Source organism: Amborella trichopoda, chromosome 12 (genome assembly GCF_054954075.1).
Source record: "Amborella trichopoda isolate Santa Cruz 75 chromosome 12, AtrichopodaSantaCruz75HAP2 v2.0, whole genome shotgun sequence".
NCBI classification, from domain to species: Eukaryota; Viridiplantae; Streptophyta; class Magnoliopsida; order Amborellales; family Amborellaceae; genus Amborella; species Amborella trichopoda.
Genome location: NC_142347.1, coordinates 14,353,106 through 14,371,526, shown reverse-complemented (window position 1 = coordinate 14,371,526; position 18,421 = coordinate 14,353,106). Strand labels below are relative to the sequence as shown.

At 37.3% G+C, this 18,421-nt stretch overlaps 1 protein-coding gene across 4 annotated transcripts in view; it reads right to left on the bottom strand.

Annotated features, from left to right (window-relative positions):
* Nucleotides 1-1,615: 1,615 nt before the first annotated feature.
* Nucleotides 1,616-18,421, bottom strand: part of LOC18424632 (alpha-L-fucosidase 2) — a 41,834-nt gene continuing 25,028 nt past the window's right edge. For 2 of the 4 annotated variants that reach the window (XR_016046029.1, XR_016046030.1), the window contains exons 3-10: nt 9,510-10,456; nt 6,820-6,952; nt 6,528-6,686; nt 3,815-4,039; nt 3,582-3,683; nt 3,318-3,465; nt 2,344-2,539; nt 1,616-2,152 (exon numbers count right to left, since the gene is read on the bottom strand). Coding sequence is in view for 2 of the 4 variants with exons in the window: in XM_006829216.4 (XP_006829279.3) it covers nt 1,840-2,152; nt 2,344-2,539; nt 3,318-3,453; nt 3,582-3,683; nt 3,815-4,039; nt 6,528-6,686; nt 6,820-6,952; nt 9,510-10,456 (2,211 nt within the window). In the remaining 2 variants the exon portion in view is untranslated. The remainder of the gene's footprint in view (nt 2,153-2,343; nt 2,540-3,317; nt 3,466-3,581; nt 3,684-3,814; nt 4,040-6,527; nt 6,687-6,819; nt 6,953-9,509; nt 10,457-18,421) is intronic. The other 2 variants (XM_006829216.4, XM_020676662.2) reach the window with 1 other exon arrangement.

Sequence of the window (18,421 nt, the reverse complement as noted above, 5' to 3'; positions counted from 1 at the left end):
TTCTCTCTTTCTTTCAAGGTGAAAATGTCACCTACAACATCAATAGAATTAGGGTCCCATCTTATTTTCACGACATATATTCACCCTTAACTCTGGCTTAATAATGCAGTATATATACTTTATCTTTGATTTTACAGATTTTTAGGTCAAGGAAAATAATATTTTTTTCATCTAATGACTTGTGCTGTTAAATATGTTCGAAGTACATGCATCATGCTAGTTTGGTTAGAGTGATAAAAAGGAAAGTGTAATAATTCAAGTGGATAGGTATAATTTATTACTGTAAATTCAAAATTATTTTTTTATTAATTGTTAAAAATTCTATTTATAAGTGCCACAAATACAATAAAATAGGCCTCCTATAATCTAGGATCTTAATTAATCACTGCCAAAATATTTTATAACGAGTTTGGAATTTTTTTTTTTTGGGGTAACTCAACAGAGGCTCCTACTTTCTTTTTTTTTCGATAGATTAGGGAGTTATCTATTTTGAAAGTGCCAATAAAATTGGAAACTACAACGTGATAACTAGGTATGGGTTTGCTACCACCACAACCAGCCACTTTCCTATGACGAGGTTGGATGCCCTAGTAGTTTTGCTCCTTAATAGACTAATTTGGATATAAAGGTATTTCAGGCTTCTCTTACAATAGTTTTGAGAGCGTTTAATGGTGGATTACCAAATCAACAGGCGAGAGAAACGGCAAGCATTTACAATGAGATAGTGTGGATCAATTACTTCCAAAGTTTGAATCCAGAAGTTAGCCATCAGGTTTTTGGGATTAAAAATCTTTTCTTTTCTTAGAAAAAAAAACTGAAATTGATCATAGAGTGGATCAAAAACTGTTTTAAAGATTTTGGATCTCCAAATATCCCAAAGTATCAGTCTTAGTTGCAGGCTCCGAATGAACACAGTTGCAGGCTCCGAATGAACAATTCAGACCAAATACGCATCCAATGCCGAAATTTTGGCACATATGAATGCTATCAACATGCAGGATATGGCTTATTGGTCGATCCTTCACTATTCTGTTCACTTATTCCCATCACTCAGCAAGACAGATAGGAAGGGAGGGAGGGAGGGGGGAAGGAAGGTGGGGAGCGAGAAAGAGAGTTTATTTAAAATTTTAAAAGGAATATGCCACAATGATTCCTGTCGATGGAGAGCTGACCCTCTTCATATATTAGCATTGTATGACAGGAAAATATAATATGATCCTTCTGGTGATGGTAACTAGGACGACCATGAGGCACTGTCTATTCAATGGGTCCAATATTGATGGTTACAGACTAGGTCCTTTAGATAACTGAATCCTATGGTAGGACCAACTCACCTCCATCACTGCCAAGGCCAATTGATGTGACAGTGAAAGCCTCACAGTCATAGGGCTTTCTGACTAACCATTTGGATCGATTCTGTATTGCCATTATATATTAAGACTTTTCATGTATTTACATAAAGCAAACCTGAACACCCCCATCAGACTCACAAAATTGATTTAACGTAACAAGTATTGTTATTGAATGATGCCAGATAAATTGGCAGGTGGTACTAGAAAAATAAAAGATGGAGCAAGGATCAAGTATCCATCAGAAAGTTTCTGACTATTGATTGTTGTCATGAACGGGGTTATGACTACTAAAATTAAGCTTGGTTTCAATTCAATAAACAAGGGATTCTGCACATGTCTAGACAACAAATTGAAATGCACCATGAGAGGTGGACCACAAAAGATTTCTTATCTCTACCTTGACCTCAGTCACTGCAGCAATTATTTCTAACCCAATCAATAATTAAAAGAGCAATTCATCCACCAAATGCTTTTCCGAAGCTTCTTATCATAGAGCAAGCATCTTCACACATTTAAGGTCACGGTTAAATGTGAACATATAGCCAGAGTCCAAGCTTATGGGAACAATTGTTCCATTGTAATGCAATCTTTTAATAGCATTTTGTTTAGAATCAGATGCCCATATCCCGGCTTCATGTAGCTCCCCCTCTCTCCAACATATTCCAACAGTGATGCCACCTCGAGCCTTGAGCCCACTAAAGCAACCATGAGGCCATTTGTCTCGAGGAAGAGCAGGCAACAGAATTAGGTCTCCTTTTTCTGAGCTTTGGACTAACATTTCTGCAATTGCAGCACTAAATCTGCCATTTTAGAGTTGCAGAGGAAGTCAGTGGCATGAAGTTGGGAATTCACTCATCTAGGTTCATTCAATATACGATGACTTTGCATTTCAAACATTATAGCACCAAATCAAAATCTGTAGGCACTTTCTATTCGAGACTAGAATTGTATGAGTTCGTTACGTAGAAAGGAAAAACAGAATTTGCTTTACCCAAAATTAGCATCAATTTGGAAGGGAGGGTGTGCAGTAAACAAGTTACTATAAAGGCCTCCTTCAAAGGCCCTTTCATGGTCAGGGTCAACCAAGTTTATCAAGATCTTTACGAGTCGATATGCATGTTCACTGTCGTGAAGACGCGCTCGCAGAGCCATTTTCCAGGTAGTCGACCACCCTGGTCCTTCTTCACCTGCGAAACAAAGTAGCTCATTAATTTTCCTAATAATTCCTGCCTAATAAAGGCAGTTTTAGCTCGTGGTCAAATTACTAGCTACAGCAAACAGGAAACCTGATGTAATAACTTGTGATTAAAACATTGTATGGAGTTAATCAGTAATCATCCGAGATAGAAAGCAAAGTGTACTTGATAGAAAGAAAATGCCATATTTGGCTTTTGGTAACTAAGAATGATAAAAGAATGTAAAATTATTTGTAGTACACTAGGGAGTGTATTTATGAAATGTTCAGTCACTATGTTTCATACACATATCATTGCATCACAAACATATGGAAAATGCAATCCATGTATTATATGTAATTTTCTATTTGAATTGAAGCCCTGTTAAGTGAAATAAATTGGATGACCAATCAGCGAAGTTTCCCTCAGTGGCTTTATAGAGCAAAATGTGACAAAACATCCTGAAATCGTCGATTAGTTCTTTCTCAGCTGCACCAAAGATGATATAGTAGCTGATATTCTAAGAGATGCTTTTTCACTAAATAAGCACGAATTGGTTTGCTTCAGGGCATTATGAAAAATAATAAAATTCACATTATCTTTCCCTGATAGATTATGTTTCCCTAATTAGGCATCAGTTTGTACACGTGAAAATCTTTTACTTGACAGAGTTCTGAAATATGCAGAAACAAATTTTCCATCTTTTAAGCATAATGTAAGCAGAGCTTGCTGCATATGGTGATCAATGGCATGTAAAACAAATAATATTGTAAATGTTTCCTAGGAAGACCTCTTTTGTAGAGGCTGTAAGCAGCAGCTTTACACAGGTCTGGAGTTCTCTCCAAGGACATCGTATGGCCTGGAAAAAGACCAAATAAGTGTGACAAGTGCCGATGGTGGACATCTGGATCCTCAAAGTCTTGTGCCTACATATGCAACTAACAAGCACTTGTCAGAAAAGCAAAATAATATCTTTCAACCTTCCATAACATATTTAGAAATGTTCAAGTAATACTAAGTCCTGAACTTAAATAGAAATCCACAAAATACTAACCCATTCCATTATAGAACCATCTCTGGCTATTTTATATGGGGGAAGCTTTGATTCTGCCACCCTAACTTTTTCAATGAAATCATCCTCACCCATTCCCAACACCTACATACATGATAGTTAAAGTCTATTACACCCAAATGATTATGCAGAGCATATGGGTCAAACTCAAGTTGATAATATATATTCTCCATATTTGAAACAAAGTGAAATACAAAATAAACAGGAAGAAGTACCTTAGCAGTAGATATTATTGACTTGAAAACTTCTCTTATGATGGCCATATCCATTGTTGTTGAATAGCTCACACTTGCTCTCCTACCATCAGGAGAAATAAAAGAATGCTCAGGAGAGGTTGATGGGTTCGTTTCTAAATATCCACTTGGGGTATCCAGTAACCAGTCCAACAGAAAAGATGCACATCCCTTCAAAAGTGGAAATGCATTATTCTCCAAAAACTCCTGCCAACAAGACACATTACACAAGAAGTTTTCACTACCTAGAATAACTTGCCCTTTTACCAAGACATAAAAATATATCTTCTTCATCTGAAAAATCGCAGACATTCAATAACATAAATCACTTGCAGGTCTTGATTAATCTTAATAGTAACTCTGTGAAGATTTTGTACAAAGATATCAGCTCAAAAACTTAATCTACTTGTGAATCCCATTCATTATTTGCCACTCTGACAGACTAACTCTGGATCCATTTCTGTAATAAGAAAATCAAAGCTATTAGTAAACTATAGCATTTGATATGCTTCTATAGAAAATGAATATTTCCAGCATTACACCAGTAGTTACTAACAGGCAATTGACAAATTCTTTTGTAGCCTGGATATAGACATAGGTATCAGACATGGATACAGGAATTTGGTGACAAGTGTATCTATCCGTGATTACATAAAAAGCACCAAAAAGGCTCCTTAAGTTTTGCAACTAAAACAACCCAACCTTCAAGTACATATTACATTTTAGCCTGAATAACTCTGCGTATGTTCCAAGGTTGAGATTGTGACTATAAGGATGACATTGTCTTTGTTGGGCTTATCCCTATTTTTCGTGCCACTAATGAAGCTTTTAAATGCATGTCATTGTATGCTACGGGATTGTATACTATGAGACCATTTACTTTTGATACAATGAGGCAATCATTCTTAGCCATTAGATGTGAAATCCAACTGATTAAAGTGTCACATCATTTGAGAAATTCTCTTTTGGACTTTGTGCCTAATCTATGACACATCCCCAACCGCCTAATTTTCCATCTACTGGTTAATAATGATTTTGATTACCTTGTTCCAAAAGTAAACAGTCTTATTGTATACATTTTTGTAGGTCACAAGGACACATGAGATTGTGTCGTACCAAACAAGGAACACTAAGTTTTACAGAGATACTTAAGAATGGACATGTTGGATATGGATATCTGCATTTTATACGTATGTGTCTCTTTAGTTTTGCAAAGCAGCAGGCACATTTACAATGGAAGCTAGTGTTGGTCATTTAGACATGTTTCATAGATCTTGAAATTTACCTAGACGTTTGTCATCTAGCATTTGTCATCTATACGTGCCATACATCTTGAAAATCATCCTATGTGAAAATTCGATAAATACCCTTTCTTTTTCACAATGTGAGTCATTTTACAAATAAAAGCATACGAATATCAAAAAACAAAACCAACCTTTGACATAAAATTGATATAAATTGAGATAAAATTTCAATGGAAATATTTGCATAGTGAAAGTATGCAAAATCCTAGAAAACTATACGTGGATTTATACAAAATAGTAACAATGTAATGTATTACATTCAAAAATAGATGCAGTAATTATACAATATGTGTATACAAAATATAAATAGGTACGTCCAACTACATCGTTTAAATTATATAGTTGGTTATACAATATGTGTATACAAAATATAAACAGGCACGTTCAACTACATCGTTTTAAATTATAACCCAACTATGTTATCTCACAGTATTTTATACTATGGCAATACATACACAGCTGTAGAAACGCACCCACACATTTTTGGTATTACAGTGCTAAAACATTGTCTCTGTTAAAAATAGAACCTAAAACTGAAAAAAAGGAAGAAATTACGTTAATCATGTATAGCAAAATTGAAACAGAAAGCTTGCCATTTACATTGGAAGGAGGGTAACATGCAGTACCTGTTCACATAATCTGCCTATACTTTCAATATTTACGGAAAGTCTCAAAATATTAAGCTGGAAAAAACAAAAATCATATAAAATTCAAAAGAGATATAAAAACTGATACATGAATTGTAAGTCATCTTGTAAAAAAGTGTATAAATGTGATGCTCTTTTATTGCTGTATATCAAAGAATAAGTGATTGTAACAGTGAGATATGGCAGTACTTTTATAAAAGTGTACAAATGTCTCTCGCATAAAATTTGTACGTTTTGTATACTAAGAGACCGTTATTTACACCTAATAGTTTTTCCTTCTAACCTAGTCTTGTTTGGTCACTATAACAGATATAGTTTGGAATGTCATGGCTAGGGTGTGAGAAAGAAGAGAAGTAGGCTAGGGACAGAGGAAGGAGGGCATGAGATAGGATTCCTCACAAAATTAAAATTTGGGCTCCAAAAATTTTATTTGACCAAATTACAAAAAAGCCATTCGAAATTATTAAAGGGCTTCTTGTTAGAAGGCATTGTCATTTAGATATGCCCTTAAAACCCTTTTCTAAAGAGCACAAGTAGGTTTTCTTAGGCATGTAAACCATAGAAAAAATCTCTAACACACAAGCACATGACCACACACTTTATGTATACACACACACATACAATCACACAGAATAATAAATAATATTCATATGGTACGTTTGAATGCTTTACCTTCTATAAGAAAATCATCACACCCATCAAGCATCAAATTAGTAATGTCTATGTGAAGCATACAACAACTACCTTGTCCATTGAAAAAGCATAATGCTCCCAAAGATGTGTAGCAAGCCATGCTCCACCCATTTGCCATACTGCCCACACTGGATCACCGCTATATGGTGATGTTTTTGCCCAAATGTCTGAGACATGATGTACAACCCAGCCACTGCCTTTATAGTTAACCTGTTGCGGTAAATTTTATACATCAATTTGATGCACAGATAATGATACAGTAATGAAATAGGGACAGTGTTGAAATTGTTCAATAGTATCAGAACACAGAAACGACATGTCCAAATTGAAAGAAGTTGCTTACTTGTGATGTTTTACTTCCGTTGATTGCAAGAGAGGAGATGTACTCGAACAATGGTTCTTGGCATTCACTTAGGTTGCAAGAAAGTGATGGCCAATAATTCATTTGTAGATTAATGTTTAGATGTGGCGCAGCACTGGCAAAAAAGATGCAATCAACATTTTTTGTCCACAGAACTTGTGAAGTACCCATAGGTATACCTCAGCGTTACATGGCATCATCACAACACATTTAAGAGGAATATTATTAGCATTTTTGTTATTGAATTCCATGTTCACTGATTTCACAGAAAGAGCACAAACTTATTAGAGTGATTTGAGAAATCTGAAAACCGAACTCATAAATGTTTTAATTGCAAAATTAATTAATGTCAGCATGTGTTCTACCTAGTAATCTTTGCTTTTACCTTTCTTCTAGCTTTGTAAAGAATAGACAAGGAGAGAGGAGTAATTCTCACTAAGAAAACGAGAGATTAATCCCATACAAAAAATCCTTTACAGTATTGCAGGAAAACTACCAATGCATAAACTACCACACATAAAGAGGACATAGAGTATCCCAGATTCAAGGTGCACCATCTCAATAACCATGTTCAAAGTTTAAACTGGAGCAGGTGTAGAAGGTTGTGACATCTTATGATCGGATCTCCAATGAGTACTCAATAAACAGATTGCCAACTTGATACCGACAAGAATATAATATAGAGAAACAACTCCTCCGCTATACTCCTCATGCATTATCAACCTTAATGTGCTTTGTCCTACAAGAAAAATAAGATAGAAGCTATCTAGATAGAACACATATTATCACCACAACGTGGCATTGGAGAAAATTGACAAGAAGATCAGTTAGAAGCACCTAAAACCAAATAATCATATCAAATGCTAAAGACATCATCCGGACTCTAACTCAGCACCCAACTTTGACATGGCATATTCTTCATCAAGAAACAAGATTCTCCCAAAAATGTGCAACAACCAGTCATAGATCCCCTAGGTTTGCAACTCGTCATTGAATCTCTAGAAGCCATCAACTAAAAATCTAATGTAGTAGACAAGAAAGTCCTTGAGAATGAGTGGACTCAAATATTTTTTAATATATGTTGAATAAATCAATGAACTAAAACCCTAAGCAGCAGGGGAGTGACACACAACAATCCACTAACGTTTTTTTTGATGAATTCAACAATCCACTAAATAAGCAAACCATATGATACAAATAAATCAATTGACTAAGAGGGAGCTGCATTGGGGATGTTTAGTCTGGGCAAAGTGAAGTTCAAGAATCCACTAACCAAAATATATGGAAGGGGTCTGATTAAGTAGCATGTTTCCATCTTCAAATGAGGGCTTAAACATCTAGAAACCTTGATCTTTATTAAAGACAGCCTAGTGAGGCATCCACAGCCAACATGAACAACTTCACTTGGAGGAGCAACAGAATAGAATGACCAAGAGCAAACATGTCACTTCAGGGAAATTAGGCACCTCGGGTTTGGATACACTGATTTGTGGCACTCCACTCGGCTTAGCCCGAAACTCTATACCACTTTCTCAAATCTATCAAACAGGACCCATGACGCATAATATCCAGCAGCGGCCTATGATTGGGCCGTCAAAGCTGACCAATAGGTGGTAGAGTTCTAGAGTTCCTTGGATTACAAGTGCACCCCTAAAGCAAGCACACCCTTATAAGCATGGGGGGTTCCTCTCTTAGCACATGCGCATGTCCTTCGCCGGGCGTTCTCCCAAGAAGGAATGCGGCTGTCGTATATGCTATGAATGAGGCTATGTCGAAGGTTTGGCCCTTGTCCTCACAGGCTACCTCTCCCATAGGGGAACACGCTATTGTCCCCGCACCAACCACAAGCACACACCAACCTTGACTGAGGAATTACCCTTAAACCCCCACACAACCAGGTCAACTGCCCAAACCCCATGGTCAAGGGTTTCTGTTACTCAAAGATACCTCTTTCACGGACCAAATTGCCTAGGCATGGTGAGTCACAACAAGCAGGCCAGCCACCAATTGGTACCCTTTGGGGTCCCATGCTCCTTCTAGAGCCAATGATCATAATATGGGTATGAGTTATATGGCTATCAAGGCCTAGAAAGACCACACAAAACCAACAATCTTATAGTCTTGTGATTGTCTGACCTAGCCCGACTAGAGAGTCCTACAAGGGGCATCGCCTTGTTCTCTTGCCCATTTTGCACGACCTTCTTTCCATCCACTAGATGTTGTGACGCCCAAACTTATCGTTTGGCATTTGGTTGGCCTTGCGGTGCTCTTTGTACACACAACAGGGAGCAATGTAAAACACACCTACTATAATAATACTACATAGTCAATTTAATCAAAATAAAGGAAAAACCAATGCATAGAAGTCAATACAAAAGAAAACAAGGAATGATGATAACCTAGATACAAGTTCACATTTCATTAGAAGTTTTTACAAAATGCATTTTATGTCTCTTCCACAAAAGAGCTGTATCTTTGAATCATGATTGTAGATGTCAACATCAATAGTGTCATCATTCTCTACAGAGTAGAAAGGTTTACATGTGTATTTAGAATGATTAAACATAGAATTAATGAATGAAACAACCAAGAATACCAAAGCTTGATCTGTCCCTACAAACAATAATGAATCGTTATATTTTAATATAAAAGGTTCCAAGAACAATAAATACTCCCATGCTGGTTCAATATCCTTGTTCCATATGCCCTGTAGGTTTGCAACTTGTGTGCCAGGTCGTGAAGAAGAGATGAGCAAGTATCGGCCATATTGGAATAGGAGTGCCACCAAAGAAGGATCCTCATCTGTCTTGAAAGATTTAATTCTGTCTGGGGTTGAAACGACAACACCATCACTGTTCCCTTTTGTGTGCTCCCATTTACATGGCAAGTTCTTTCTGTTGTAAAGTTGATCATTATTCACAAAATTCTTTATATTGTCATAATTCCTAACATGTATATGCTTGGAGGTTTTGGAACTTCTTGAGAGCTGAAGAGAAACACGGTGGAATAGTTTTTGATAATCATCCACATGATGCATATAGAGCTGAGAATATGGGAAATCTTTCATAGCACTAAGAGTGGCAAGAGATATCGAAGTAGGATCCTTTGTAGAATCTGAAGGCTTAGTAAATGGGCCATTGAATGAGGAGGAAGCAGCCAAAAGCAAAATGGCCCAATTTGCTCGTACAATATTCAACTTCTTGTTGTCTAATAACTGTACAACCCCAGCTTCCTCGCTTATTCTCACATCAAGAATTGCAGAAAACTGGATTCCTTTTGGGTGATCATTTGAATGTTCTTTAGGGGGTATTCTTTTACCAGGACAACTTCCTTCCATAATTATCTGGTTCTTACCATTTACACTTGAGTGATGATGCATATGACTGTCTAACGATACAATGAAGGAGAGGGAACCCAATTGACTTGCCGATATTCTAGTCACAATTACCTGGTGAGGATTTGATGCAAAATGTTCTCGGGTATATTCTACTTCTCCAACGGCATACTTAACTTTAACAATGGCTGTATTTAAGTCAAGCCCTCTTTCATAAGTTTCTGTAGCATAAGCAGTATGTGCATCGCCAAACTCTAACTTAATATCACCCAAAGGTTGGTATACCTTCACAATAAGAAGAAACAATCGTGTTCAGATAAGCAACAATGAAACTACAGATAACTACAAAAAAATTAGGAAAAAAGCAATTGAATATGAATTAGGAATGCAGCCATGAGATTACAGACAGCCATGAGAATCCAACTAAGCTTATTTCATAACTACTCTAACAGAACACCATAGCCTCTCAAAACAAAACATGTAAATAGGCAGACCAAGGAGGTTGGGAAGACAAATAAGGCATTGCATTATCCAATAATAGCTAAGGAAGGATCCTTAGAATCATAGAAGGGCCCTCTCTGTTTCTTCACATAAAATACATCGAAAATGCTAAGGTAAATAGTGCAAGTGCGACAACTTTAACCTCTTGAAGATAAAAATAAAAAGCAATTATGCATGGTTTATATCTAGAAGAAATTACTTTATAGCGTAAAATAAATCCTTAATTGAGAAATGGAGAAGAGAAATCACAATCAGGAGTCAAACTTCCAAGATGGCTATTAATAAACCATCTAACTTATACAAGAAAAAAATAACACAGATAAGAATTTTCACCATCTGCTGTCTTTCTCCTATGTAGTAATAATTTGTGATTACTAGACATTGCACTCTTTGTACCTTACTGCTAAAAATGTTGACATATTTCAGTTTCACTTGCATTGTATACAACTATAAGAATGTTTAACGATCTTTGATTAGTTGATGAATAACAAATTGTTGCTTGCAGTTTCAAACATCTACGGTGATATTCCTTGACCTGCGTATAATCTTTAATTCCTACACCGTACTTTATGGCCATCAAAGCCCCTGTTGGCTGCATTATGGACTCAATTAACAAGTACTCAAAGTCATGAAGTGTGAGAGGTTCAGAGGCCCTGCTACAAAGCTTTTTTAGTAACTCAAATTAATAAATGAGGATTGTTCTGAATGACATGAAACTCAGAAAAATTCAGATATGCTGATTATTCAATGTTGAAGAACCGATGAACAATTTTACAACCTCTTTTTCATTTTCTCATCTACGGTTCCTCTTCCTTTCTTTTGTTTTTTATTTTTTTATTTTTAGTAAATGCATCGTGGATGATAGTTGCCAGGTTAGGGGAGTTTCCATTTTGGAACACATAGTAAATTTTGTATGTTTCCTAGAATTTAGGTCGATGGATTTCCTATCACAAGCCACTTTCATGCTTAGTTTTTTCCCAACCATTTTGAGTTTCCCTTTCCGGACTTAGGCCTAGAGAAAGTGAGGCAGCAAAAGGTCAATAGCAAGCAGGCGAGTAGAACTGGCAAACCATCCGGGGGACATCGCAAATATTCAACTCCCAGAATTCTGTATTCCTCTTTTACAATTAGGAAGTGAAATCAAAAGTGACTAACAAGGGTTGGGAACTATTAAAATCATGAAGGATCTGTCATCTAACCCAGCTACTCAGAAACACATCCCAATAAACAACACTTGCCTCAAAATCCCCAAATTCATCAGTGCATTGACAGGACTGTAGCAAAAAGAAACAAAAAAGAGGCAAAAGGCACATGACTCCAACATCAATGTCCACCAGAACTCTTCGAAATTCCATGAATCTGGAGGACTTTTCAAATGCCTACAGTACCCAATTACTCTTTGAGCTTAAATCAAAATCCAGCTTCACAAATCCACTGGGAAAGGGTAGAAAAGGTTGGCAACATTGGATGTTCTAGTAGAGGGTAGTCATAAATGTATTGAATGCAAATGAGGAAATATCAGAAGACATAAATAATTAGAAAGATCTAAACCATAGGAACTTAATATGGGAAACAACGGTTTATCTCACAATTAAATGTGCAGAGGAAAGTAGTGATATGCCCGACAGATTTATGGTTACAATGTTAAACAACCTTTTTAACATCAACAAGGGCAACAAGTAAATGATACAGTTGGATGCTAAACCCAAAGATAATATTACACTCATCATCAACCAATGACCACAAAATATTAGTCATGGAGTTTCGAAGAGTTCTGATGGACATTGATGTTGGAGGAAACCAAATCTCACTCCTAGATGCCCCTTGATAAATCTTTTGATCCATGCTATTGTTAGGCAATTTTTCTTGGGATGACCCTTCAGAACTTGATGATTGGTGCAGGTTTAAATACACACAAATGATAGTTTAAAAATAGTGGATGAAAATACAAAAACCATATAGAAATTCTGAAAGCCTTTCCAAAACGTCATGTCCACTGATGTTCACGTCAGCTCTGAGTATCATCCTAGATGAGTAATTACAAAACAATTCAGTTGGCAAATTAGAAACATATGACAAATTTCTTTTACTGGGAGTTGGAGAAGTTGGAAGCAATTTTTAAATTCGGTGAGGATATGTTTTGCACAAACATAAAAAAGTTTATTTCATTAAATTTTGGAAGATTTTCAATCTTAGGATGGCGTTTTGCTCCCTACTCAGAGTAGCTTTCATAATGGCCCACTAGGGATGATTTTAGCCTTCTACAGATTTCAAATAGATAAGGAAAACTGAAGTCTCAAAAGTAAAGATTTCTTCCAATTTTCAAGATAAAAAATTCTTTTTAGATTTAAAAGATAGAAAATTCCAGGATAAAACCCAAGAGAAACCAGATTTTGAATTTTCCAATAGAGGCTCAAGAAGAAAAAGACCACCACAAGAGAGAAAATTCCTAGGAGACCAAGTACTTTGGGAAATCCAAGAGTGCTTCTAGCATTTGCTCTGAGTTACATACTTACATGGTGGTAGGCTAAGTCAATGGAACCATGACAAATGGAAATTTCCAGAAGAAAGGTAACTAAAAGACATTAATACAGTGCAAGTGTAGTTCATGGCATGAGGTAGCTACTCAATTGGTAATTACGTGCCATAAGGATGAGACAGGATAACCTTTTTTTTTTTTGGGTAAGTCATTGGGGATTTGAGCCCCTACCCATTTTTCATTAAAAAGTAAGAATTGTATAAAAGGATAAAGAGTTTAAGGTACAGTTCTTTCATGAGAAGTCCTGGCCATATCAAAAAAAATTAGAGGAGAAACAAAATCAGGTGGCCGGGCATGCCAAATTGTGGCCTTAGAGAGTCTTGTAACATTCTTGGCCAAGTGATCAACCACTGAGTTGGCCTCTCGGTAGACATGCTTAATATTCCAGGGGCGGCCATCCAGGTGGTAAAGGTAGTTTGCTGTCACAATACGAAGATTCCAACCTTATGGCGGCCATGAAGGGAATGCACTAGAATCTGCGAATCACTCTCTATGAGCAGTGGAAAGCCATGCAACTCAATAGCTTGCTGAATGCCCCTTTCAAGGGCTGAAAATTCAGCAACATTGTCGGATGTGTGCCCTAAAGGAGCAGCAAAAGTGGCACAAAACCCTCCCATATCGTTTCTGATAATTCCTCCACAACCAGCTACTCCAAGGTTGCCAAGGGACGAGCCATCAATGTTTAGCTTATAGAGACCTACTGGGGATAGAGACAATGAGACCAAAATCAAAGTTTTAGGATGCAATGGGTGCCACTGGATTTTGAGGTTATGAACTATAGGCTTCTATGACGGGTGGAAAGTCCATCCTTTCAGCTTTGCTAAGCCCGCAACAATAGAATGATCCGGTCCAACAGTTGTTCTCTTTAGAGTCTCTTTCTTTCAAAGATACACAAATTCCTCTCAGTCTAGAGGAGCCAGATGGTTGTGGAGAATAGCAAGATCCACACACTACGTAGTCCTGCTGATCGGACCGGAATTTGACCCAGCTCTAAAATATTGAAAGTATCGATGGGCCTATAGGAAAACTTTTGCCACATCGCCACATAATAGACAACCAGAGAACATGCGAGAAAGTACATAACAAACCAATGTAGTTAACATAATCACCTTCACTCAAGCACAAGGGGCAACAGTGTGCTAGATGGATCCCTCTAGACTGTAGTAGTTCAGATGTAGGGTGGCAAAGATGAAAGGCAACCAAGTGAACCATTTGGCTCGAGGATGAGAATCAAAAGCCCATAAATTTTTGAAGATCTATCTAGTGGGGGCCATGTCTTTAATACAATACAGTTCCAAGCATTCTTAATAGAAAAATATCTGTCCAAGGAGTGAATCCATACAAGGAAATCATTAAAAGGTTGAAGAGGGACTTTGAAAGACTTCACCGCTTTCCAAGCTAGAGCAGTAGTTCTTCGCAGAGAGTAGGGTCCAGTGGTGAGGTCAAGAAGACACCATTGTTGGGGATTATCAGAGAGAAAATCAGCCAAACTAGACTTCGCATAGGTGAAGCCAAGTCCTTATGTATATTATGTCCAAACTCATCCCGAAGAGAGGCCTCAGAAAGCCATGGATCTGCCCAAAATTGGATGGAATTATCATTACCCACAACCTACTTAACATTGCGCCTGAGTTTATTTAAACCAGTAGAGATGCCCTTCCAAGCATGAGACGAATTCTTGGTCGTAAAGATCCATATAGAGGAGTTTATGAAATACCTGTGCTGGAAAAATCTAGAAATAAGAGAGGAGAGGTTTGCAACTAGCCTCCAAGCATGCTTCATCATGCCAGCCAGGTTCACATCCTGTAGATGTCTAATACCAAGACCGCCCTCCTCAAAAGGAAGACATATAGTCTCCCAATTTAGAAGATGTAGTCCCTTAATATCTGAAGTACCTACCCAAAGAAGGTTCCGTTGACATCTCTCTAAAATATTGCACGTCCGAACTAGCAGAAGAAATGAGAGAGTCCAGTAGATTGAGGAAGCACTGAGGACCGACTTAATCAATTGAAGTCTACTTACAAAAGATAATGTTAAAGCTTGCCAGGATCCAATTTTAGCAACTGTCTTCCCCACCAAAGCCTGACATTGGGAGTGCTTTAGAGCACCATGAAAGATAGGCAACCCAACATATTTCTGTGGCGGACCCCCTTCCCCAAAATGAACAATATCCATAATTCCTGATTTAAGTCCATAACCACAACCAAAGAATAGAATTTTGCCTTTCATAGCGTTGAGTTTTTACCTCGTGGCCCCAGAGAAAGAATCCAGGATGTTACTTACCGCAATTGCAACCGTAGGGGATGCCTCACAGGAAATTAGGACATCATCTGTGTATAGTAATTGGGAAACCCCATAGTTCGAGCTAGAGGGAAAAGCTGACGGTAGGGAGCCATTTTTAAAGACCTCCTCTAGCTGTCTACTTAGAAAATCCATAACAATTAAGAAAAAGGAGATAAAGGATTACCCTGTTGCAACCCCTGCTTGCTTCTCAAGTAACCTTTAAGTGAGTCATTAACCAATATGGAAAAGCTAGGCGTACCAACACAATGCTTTACCCAGGTTATAAACTTATCAGAAAACCCCAAAGCTGCCAACCACTTCAACACAAAGGCCCAGGACACCCTATTATAGGAACTGCTTAGATCTAATTGGAGGCACATTTTAGGTCTGTTAGCTGGTTTGTGGCACATTGAAATAATTTCATTAGCCATCAGTACATTATCAGTGATGAGTCTACCCTTCAGAAATACCGCTTGATAGGGCATTATAAGAGCATCCAAGACTGTATGTAGTCTGCTAGCCACAATCTTGCTCATGATTTTGTAAAGGGTGAGGTTTGTATAGAGCCTAGGCTCTAAACAATCAAATTAGAGCCTGCCTTCAAATAGTATCGAGAAATGTGGTTTCAATATTGGAAATCTTTGTGATAGCCTTAAAATATATTTTCATATTTATTTATAAGGTTTAAAGCTTCAAAAATAGTGTAGATCGACAGATCTATCAAAACTTGAAAATCTTGAAAATTGACGGTCCAAAAATGCATTACAAATACACTATTTTCAAAACTTGAAATCCATTTTTTTCTCATGTCCATGCATATTGATGTCTAGATGATCGATTTGAAGATATTTGGGCATCAAAACAACCTCTTTTAGTGAAATTTTTGAGGTAGGCTCAAATTTAATTGTTTAGAGCCTCGGCTCTATATGAACTTTTCCCTTTTGTAAATAACATTGCATAAATCAATGGGCCTAAAGTCCGTCATGGTACGAGGTGAGTTATTCTTTGGAATTAAACAAATAAACGTAGAATTAACCTCCCTTAATAACTTACCTTTGTTAAAGAAATCCCGGAGTGCTACAAAAGATCCCGGCAAATAATATCCCAACTAAATTTATAGAACTCAACCCCAAAACCATCTGGAACAAGCACAATTTCGCTCTTCATACTCCATATACATTCCCAAATTTCTTCCATTGAGATCTCTCTAGATAAATCTTCTCTTTGCTGACTGGAGAGTAACCTCTTTGGTAAGAAATCAGAAGGCAATGGTACATCCTGTGATGGAACTGGATCTACTAGTGAAGGAGTTCTTGAAAAAGAACAATATATGGGATTCTACCTCGGGATGACCAAAAATAGCATTTCCCGATGCATCGTTAAGAAAAAAAGTCCTATCACTTCGACGCCTCACCAAAGTAGACATATGAAAAAACCTGGTATTAGAATCACCTTCTTTGAGCTAGACTTTCCTCGATTTCTGACACCAGAAGCTTTCCTCAAGAGAAAGAAATTGGTTTAGAGAGGAGGTGCAATCCTTTTCTTCCTGAGCCAAAGCATGATTTAGAGGATCTTTATGAAGCAAGTCACGCAATTCTGATAATCTTTCACGAAACTCCCTGATTTTGAAAGCGATGTCTCCGCAAACTAATTTATTCCACCTATTGTTGTCACCCCGGAGACGTTTGAGTTTAGGCATAAAACGATACATAATAGTACCTCCAATTCGCCCTCGCCAGGAAGTTTTAATGAGATCCCGAAAATCAGCAGTTGACTGTCAGGCTACAACATATTTGAAAGGTTTGGGTCCCATTGGAATTGTCTTTTCAGGAGAAACCATTAGGGGTCAGTGATCTGAGGTGCTCTTAGGTAATATTCCACCTTTGTCTCAGGAAAGGAAAAAATCCAATATGCATTTGCTATGGCTAGATCCAATCTTTCTCTAATACATCTGCTGCCAATGCTGCTGTTAGACCACGAAAACTAGCCTAGAGAGGATCCAAGATCCATGAGATCACAGTCCACCAATACCTTTGGGAAGCTCTCTGCATCAGATGAAATTTCTGCACTGCCTCCTATTCTTTTTGAGTTGTCAATCACAAAATTGAAATCTCCCAGAATTAACCAAGGGCCAGAGATATTTATTTGTAAGTATCTCAGATGCTTCCATAATAGTTCCCTGCCAGCTACAAAATTACTGTCGTACACCCCAGTAACATTGAATGAAGAACCTGTGCTCAGTCTGCACACCTTCACTGTGATGGCTTGGTCAAAAATGTCAATTATATGGATTGAGAATATATTCAGGTTCCATAGTTGAAAGACTCTGGATTTCCCATTCACATTATTCGCAACAAAAGAGTTATAGAAACCATGCTTATGAGACCACTTATCCACTTTGTCATGGTTTAGTTTTGTTCCAAAAGAAATAAAATTTCAATTTCATAGAAATAAAATTTTAATTTCATGCTCAGACAAAATTTTTTTAATGTCAGACAATCTACCATGGGCATTGATACCCCTAACGTTCCAAGATAAGACTGACATATAATTAAGAGCTTAGTGGCGTACCCATTTTAGAAGAGCGGCCACTCATTGTAGAAGATGCACTCTTGTGGTCCTTCATGGTTCGTCTTATACTCCTTCAGACTTTTTCACTTATCACGGTGAATTTCATGATAGTGCAGCTGATTTTGCAAACAAAAAGAAAGTTGGACAATGAAAATGAATGCTTTTCTAAGTTTTTCAATGAACCTTCTCGCTTGCCTTTTTCTTATGCATGCATTTTGTTAACTTTTGGAAAGACAAAACAAATGGCAAATTATTCACTTTTTGGGATTTATAGATATTTTCTGGATGCGTCCTTCTAGAGCATCGAAGGATTCTTTGTAACTTACATATTGAAAGCATAAACCTGTTATTTCCAG